Below are 7931 nucleotides of genomic sequence, written 5' to 3' on the forward strand. Positions count from 1 at the left end.
GAAGAGCGTGAAAGGAAAGTCTTTGTGAGGACTGGGGAAAACGTCCTTGCCACCTAGTTGGGAATTCCAAGTATCGTGTTGGTCTCTAAGGAGCTACTGAACTTGAACCAAGGGGCCGTGCAGGGCAGACTCACAAGATCTACCTGCTTAAGGGACGGCCAGCTGAAATAATTCTCGTCACACTGAGCAGCGCCAGAACTGGTTCCGACCACAAAAGCTGTCCACCCACCTTCATCAACCAGCTCTCTGTTGTCCGACTGCTTACAACAGATGATTTTCTCCACCAGCTGATTGTAGCTGCAGTTGCCGACGGCTTTCACAATGTCAGCAATCTGAAAAGAGAGCCCCGTTTTGACTGACATGCTTGCACCTTATGAGAAAATTTAATTCTAGTGCTACCTCTGAAAACTCTAGCTCATAAAGGAGGACACTGATGACACGCAAGCGGGAAATTGTCACGACGTCTTTTCTGATACGGAGCACAGACCAGAAGGCGCCCACAGCAGCAGACCACGCTTGCTTACCTGAGGGTCCACCAGCCACCCATGGTACAGCGGAATATCAAGAAGGTCAAACACGATACATTCCGGTGTGTATTCAAAGACCCGCACCCCAGTGAACTTCACGTTGACATCCAGGCCTGTCTGAAGCTTGTGCAGGATGGCCATTGCATCACTCATATTCTGCCAAAAAATGGGGGGGGGGATATCCACATCACTGTCTGGCATCAGCCAACACGCAGAAGCAGCCCCCTAAGTTAGTATTTTTAGAGCAGGCCACACATAACAGTAAAACCTCGGAAGCACTGGACTCAAAAGCTACAGGAGGACAATTTAAAACGCCAAGACATTCCGATGTTGATAAAAACCACCACCAGGTCGCAAGCGATGCTCCCTCTACGCTGTGGAGGCTTGTGAGCAAAAATTCTACTTTGTGAGCTACCGCCATTAAAGTTGCGAGGGAGCGATTTGGCTACTGCATAAATTAGTTCGCTCTGGAGCCGTCCTTCCTGAGCGGAGACAAAAATGTGTGAGCCGGAGGCTTAAAAACTGTGGGCTAGCTCACACTAACTCAGCTTAGAGGGGACACTGGTCACAAGTAGAGTTTATGCTCTATCTCTGGTAGGTTAATATTTATCAAGCTACACTAGTAAGTGCCGAAACCAATTCTAGTAACCATTGTATTGGTAATTCTCAGGAGCTTCCAAGAGTCCTCAACAAATAACCCAATCTCCTCCTAATGCACTGAGGTATGTGCTGACGAAGACCAAGGCAGGCTGGCTGATGATATTTTACTGGAGGATTAAACCCCTTTACCAAGGCAGGCTGGCTGATGGCCAGAACAAAGGGACTGCTTCTGAGATCACGATTTACTAATGATATTTTACTGGAGGATTAAACCCCTTCTTGGTCATTCTAAAGACAACGAGCTTGTGTCAGAAATTCATGAAGATAAAACTATGCAGAAAATCAATCTAAGACCATCTGTCCTGCCCAAAGGCGGCGGAAGAAGAAGAAAGAGGAGGAGAAGGAGAAGAATGGATTTATACCCCACCTTTCAACACCCAAAGGAGTCTCAGAGCGGCTGACAATCTCCTTTCCCTCCCCCTCCCCACAACAGACACCCTGTGAGTTAGGTGGGGGCTGAGAGGGCTCTTTCCAGAGCCATCCTTGAGAGAACAGCTCTGACAGAACTATGGCTTGCCCAAGGTCACCCAGCAGCTGCAAGTGGAGGAGTGGGGAATCAAACCTGGTTCTCCCAGATTAGAGTCCGCGCACTTCACCACTACACCAAACTAGAAGGTGATGGGTCCGAAGGGTGATCCTGCCCAGTTCCCCTGCTCACTGCCCCCCCCCACACAGGTTTTTGCCAGTGTACATTCCACAATCATCCACGTGGCCTTTTGGGGGGTAGAAAGGGGCCTCTCCTCCAGGCGGTACAAGAAAATCTGGTGGGATTCAGCCCAAGGAACAGATGCTCCCATTTGAGGCAAAACAGTTGTGTGATCAGATTACATCATCAGCTTCTCAGAAACAAGCAATGAAACTACCAGGAGTCCAGTGCAACATCTCATACTTTCTGCACAGGGAAAAGGTTATTTTTCAACCCCAGAGGCATCCCCCTACCAATGAAGACTCACTCTGAATCAGATGCCACATATGCCTCAATTAGCAACGGCACAAAAATGAAGGGACTGTTCTCAGCGCGCTCCTAGAAAATGCCACTTCCTCTTTAGAAGAACTTGTTATTACCTGCTCATAGTTCAGGCGCTGTATTTCGGAGATCTCTTTCGGTTTTGCATCGAGGATGTAATCTCCTGCAAGAGAAGAAGAAGATCACGGCTGCTTAGGTGCCTGGTAGGCACTCACCCCTCCCCTTGCACTGTGGCCCTAGTTAGGCAATTTAAATGTCAAATGTAAACCGCTCCGAGCCTCCGGGAAGGAGCGGTATATAAGTCAAATGTGTAATGTAATGTGTAATGTAATCCTACAGACTCGTTTGAAAGCTGCACCTCCGTGACTCAAAGAGGGCTGCTACGAGCAACTTTAAGACTTCATGGGGAGGGGGGGGGAACAGCTGAGCAGCTCCTGCTCCCCGCCACACCAGAAGGAAGCTGCTGCTAACACCAGCATCAGAGGTGCTGAGCAACCCAGCAGGAGCAATTCCAAAGGGGGAGAAGCCAGCGGCTGAAGGAGTTATTGGTATTCCTGACCTACGGCACGTCCTCCGCAGTAAGAAACATCACAGGGGATGTCTGTGCTGAGAAACTACTCGCTGTATCAACCTGTCCAAATAACCCGTTGCAGTAAAAATTAATTGTTTTTAAGATTATTTGACCTTTCTGACACCAACTTCTGATTTATTCTGGAAGAGTACACCTTGACGTGCTGAGAGGGCAGTCTTCAATCACAGGAACTCGGCACTCTTCAGCTCTGGTCTGGTAAATGCTTATTTTATAGACCTCCACCTCGGCAGAAGCAGTGATTCTCCCTAAATCTTACTCGCTTGACCCAAATGCTACAGAAGCAACCTTGAAAGGATTTTAATGAGTCACTCCCTCCCTACAAAAATAGAAACCTACATACAAGTTAAGCACATGTGAATGCAGATGGCATTCCCGACCCTCCTCTTCACTGAAGCAGGCAGAGTTGACTCCCAGGTTGTTTTGAAGTTAGCCTCTCCTGGTTTGGTTCTGTCCAAGTCCTTTCTATCGACTCCCCGGTTGTTCTGAAGTTAGCCTCTCTTGGTTTGGCTCTGTCCAAGTCCTTTCTATGTGTAGCGACTCCTGAACACGCTATCGTATATCGCAGCCTAGAAATCCAGATTCTAACCAGGGCCTGACCAAGGCACACCGTCCCTTTGTGACAATTCATCTCAAGCACAGACCACATACTAAGTGCTGCCAGGACTCACCTAGGTATTCCATCAACTGTTCAGCAGTTATGATCTCCATCATCGGTGGCAGTTTCACCTGGGAAAGAAGAAGAAGAAGAAGAGACTGGATTTATGCCCCGTGCCCCTTCACTACCCAAAGGAGTCTCAGAGCGGCTTACAAACTCCTTTCCCTTCCCACAACAGACACCCTGCGAGGCAGGTGGGGCTGAGAGAGCTCTGACAGAAATAGCTCTTTTTCAAGGACAGCTGTGCCAGAACTACAGCTTGCCCAAGGTCATGCAGCAAGTGCAAGTGGAGGAGCGGGGAATCAAACCCGGTTCTCCCAGATTAGAGTCCGCGCACTTAACCATCTTAGCTGTAAACATCTGAGTTTACAGAACAGAAAATGGTCCAAGTGTTACATTTTCAGTTCATATATTATGAACGCATGAAAGAAGAATCCAGGATATTTACAGAACACGCAGGAAAGACAGCAGTCCAACTGCCAGCCGCTGCCACCACCCACCAAGCAATCGCCACAAGTTTATCGGCTCCTCCCAAACCCCTCCGTCTATGAACTCGCAGAGCAGAGGGCCCCCGGTTCCAATGGCTTCTTCTTGCCCTGTGCGAATTTCAGTCACCAGAGCTTGCAATTTTCTACATTCTCCAGAGTGTTGCCAATATCATACTTGACAATAACAAAACTGGTCTACGAAACAGAATTCCCAATACAACAATCCTAAACAGAGTTCTACCTCTCACATCCACTGAAGTCAGCAAGCTTAAAAGGGTACAAACTCTGGTTGGACTGTACTAGCCACGTCCTCAGTGGCAGCTGTCCTTTAAAGCAGAAGGAACCAACATACTGTGCTAAACGCACTGCAAATGCTAGAAGGTATTGCCACATATGCTTTCAAAAGAAAGCTAACACACTTGTTTCAAGGTCTTCTCTGATCCACAAGAGGCAACTGAACTGATTTTTTTTTCCTATCTGCCAAACGGCACCTCAGCATGACCTACAGCGATGTGTGTGACGCTAGTCACAGTGTCCTGAAGTCTGTGTCAACACCAGCAAGACCTACGAAAGCTTGCCCAGGAGGGAATGTGGGAACTGATTCCTTTTCTCAGAAAGGCTTGCGTTTCGTTGGCTGTCCTTGTGACAAAGCCCCCTCCGTGAAAAGAAGTCTTGGAAAGATGCTGGTGGGGAGAGGGGTGGTAACATCCCTAGATAGTATTTTGTACGCTGCTGCATGGCAGCAGTGCAGAACCACACTGACAGCCCTGAAGAACACAGCCAGGATACAAAGACCAAAGGAGCAGACAGAAATCAAGCGTCTGGGGCCGCCCAGCGTTCCCCGACAGCCCTCTCTTCAGTGGAAGGAAACTCGCACAATGCAGAAGCTGGTACAAACGAAAACGTTCAACACGGTGGCGTGTTTGCTTCTGGCAAGCAGCCTATCAGGAGGCCAGCACTACCTGCCTGCATTTATCAGACAGTCTGCATTTATCAGCCTCCTGACAAATAACACGTCTTCCCAGAGGGGGGACGCCTAGATTCAAGTCCAGCGGCACCTTAGAGACCAAGATTTGTCGGATACCTGACCAATGGAATCCAGCTGATCCTCTGCAGACCAACACTACTACCCTCGGGAAGTATCAAGATGGGACACGTCACCCTTTTTTAGCAATGCTCTTGAACAGTGTCTCCGCCCGCCCATTTCCCTCTGTTCCAAGTCTCTTGCACCTTACAATTGGATATGAACTACAAAAAGGGATGAACATGAAATTGAGCCAACTTCAGAGGACGGCGGAAGACAGGAAGGCCTGGCGTGATCTGGTCCATGGGGTCGCAAAGAGTCGGACTCGACTGTGCAACTGAACAACAACAACAACAAAAAGGCAACTTCACACCCTAGAGGGGGGAGGCCTGGGTCTGCCATCGTGAGAGGACGCTACGGGCCATCCGGTCTTCCCAACACCGTGCACACATAGCCTGCGTCAGCGGTTTACATTTGTAACGCATCCTTATATGCGCGCCTAAAGCAGCATGAATGTGCAACGTCGTCCCAAGATGTGCTGTTTCACAAGACTGTGTGTGCCTTCCGAAATTAGAAAACGTCCTACATGCTAAGCCTGGAACAGTACGGAGAAAGAGATCTTTCTGTGGAATGCCGCGCTGGGGCGTCGATCTCCTGGAATTACAACTGAGATCAGTCCCCCTGGAGAAAAGGGCCGCTTGGGAAGGTGGACTCTGTAGCCTTATACCCCACTGATGTCCCTCCCCAAACCCCGCCCCTCCTCAGGCTCCGCCCCCTTCAAATATCCAGGTATTTTCCACCCGGAGCTGTATCATTTCTCCTCTCAGCAGGCAGGTGGGAAAAGGATGCTGAGCAAACAACTGGAATGCAACCACTCTCTCCCAGCAGCCTCAGAAACACTGTGATCTACAGAGGAGGACTCAGGTCTCCTCCCAGGTATTTGCTAGAAACATTCAACCAAACCTCACAGAATAGACTCTCCCTACATGAACACATGAAGCTGGCTTATACGGAATCAGAGCCCTGGTCCGTCAAAGTCACGATTGTCTACTCAGACTGGCAGCGCCTCTCCAGGGTCTCAGACAGAGAAAGGCCTTTCCCATCACCTCCTGCCTGGGCCTTTTTAACTGGAGATGCCCGAGACTGAACCTGGGACCTTCTGCATGCCAGGCAGATGCTCTGCCACTGAGCCATGGCCCTTCCCCTATTATATATGAAGCTGCCTTATCAGACACCTGGTCCATCAAAATTAGTATTGCCTACTCAGACTGGCAGCGGCTCTCCAGGGTCTCAGGCAGGGGTCTTTCACATCACGCACTGCCTGGTCCTTTTAACTGGAAGTGCCAGGAATTGAACCGGGGACCTTCTGTATGTAATGACCTACCACTGAGCCACAGCCCCCTCCCAAAACACACATGAAGCTGTCTTATACAGAATCAGACTCCTGGCTGTCAGAGTCACTACTGTCTACTCAGACTGGCAGTGGCTCTCCAGGGTCTCGGGTGGAGGTCTTTCCAGTCACCTGCTGCCTGGTCCTTTTAACTGGAGATGCCAGGGACTGAGCCTGGGACCTTCTGCACGCCAAGCAGACTCTCTGCCCCTAAGCCTGCATGCCAAGCAGAGTCTCTGCCACTAAGCCACAGCCCCCCATGATTCATAATAGTCCCTCATTCAAATTTCTCCAGTGCCAAATGATCAGAAGGTGCTGCAGGCAAAACTCTCTTACATGCCAGGCTCGGGATCTTCACTGGCCTCTGCTGCCTGCCAAACACCTGCTGAGCTAGGGCTCCTGATGGACTGGGGAGGCTATCCCCCAACCCCACCCTGTGGAAGACAAAGGCTACCCTCAGCAATCAAGTGGGCAGCAGCAGGAGATCCTCCAGAGGCCCCCCTCCCCCCGGTACATGTTGAGGCTTTGGAGTCTGGCACTTGTAGAACGGGGAATGCCAGATACAAATTCAGGCAAGAGTGCATTTACGGGGCAGGGCCTCCGGCTTTACCCCTAGGATGCCAGCAAAACAGCAAAGGCTTATGGGAGTTTTGAACCAAGAAACCAAAGTCAGTTATAGCAAAACCTATATAGTACAGAAGAACAGAGAGGCCCAGGCGTCTGCAACCCCCACATCCTGCAACACTTAAGAAGAAGAGATTGGATTTATACCCCGCCCTTCACTACCCAAAGGAGTCTTAGAGCAGGTTACAAGCTCCTTTCCCTTCCCCTCCCCACGACAGACACCCTGTGAGGTCGGTGGGGCTGAGAGAGCTCTGGACAGAAACTGCTCTTTTTCAAGAACAGCTGTGCCAGAACATAAGAGAAGCCAATGTTGGATCAGGCCAGTGGCCCATCTAGTCCAACGCTCTGGGTCACACAGTGGCCAAAAATACCAGGTGCCCTCAGGAGGTCCAGCAGTGGGGCCAGGACACCAGAAGCCCTCCCACTGTTGCCCCCACCCCCAAGCACCAAGAAGACAGAGCATCCCTTGCCCCAGACCAAGAGTTCCTAACTATACCTAGTGGCTAATAGCCACTGATGGACCTCTGCTTCCTACCAGTGTTCCCTCTAAGCTGAGTTACTGTGAGCTAGCTCACAGTTTTTCAACCTCTGGCTCACACAGTTTTGTCTCAGCTCAGGAAGAAGGGCTCCAGAGCAAACTAATGTATGCAGTAGCCAAATGGTTTGCTCACAGCTTTGATGGCTGTAGCTCACAAAGTAGAATTTTTGCTCACAGGACTCCACAGCTTAGAGAGAACATTGCTTCCTACCACCTGGGCCCAACCTAGAGCTTCTGCCAGTTCCTGGCCCGGAAATTCCTGGAGGTCACAGAATCACAGAGTTGGAAGGGGGGACCTCCAGGGCCATCTAGTCCAACCCCCTTCCCCACGAGGCAGGACATTCCCAAATACCCCCCCACCACACACACACACACACACACACACCCCAGTGACCCTTGGCGGTCTCCCTTCCGGACATGGAAGCCCCAGAGACGCCTCTCCTTCCCCAAGCCGCCCTGGTCCCCG

The 7931-nt window shown here is 50.4% G+C and overlaps 1 protein-coding gene across 1 annotated transcript in view; it reads right to left on the reverse strand.

Moving 5' to 3' along the window:
- Window positions 1–3468, reverse strand: part of FAM63B (family with sequence similarity 63 member B) — a 10218-nt gene extending 6750 nt beyond the window's left edge. Inside the window, exons 1-4 of the mRNA XM_015407827.1 lie at window positions 3415–3468; window positions 2253–2317; window positions 525–683; window positions 230–332 (exon numbers count right to left, since the gene is read on the reverse strand). Coding sequence (XP_015263313.1) covers window positions 230–332; window positions 525–683; window positions 2253–2317; window positions 3415–3457 — 370 coding nt within the window. The 5' untranslated portion in view covers window positions 3458–3468. The remainder of the gene's footprint in view (window positions 1–229; window positions 333–524; window positions 684–2252; window positions 2318–3414) is intronic.
- Window positions 3469–7931: the final 4463 nt, after the last annotated feature.

This window comes from Gekko japonicus, unplaced genomic scaffold (assembly GCF_001447785.1).
Source record: "Gekko japonicus isolate JY-2015 unplaced genomic scaffold, Gekko_japonicus_V1.1 scaffold3221, whole genome shotgun sequence".
Lineage (NCBI taxonomy): Eukaryota > Metazoa > Chordata > Lepidosauria > Squamata > Gekkonidae > Gekko > Gekko japonicus.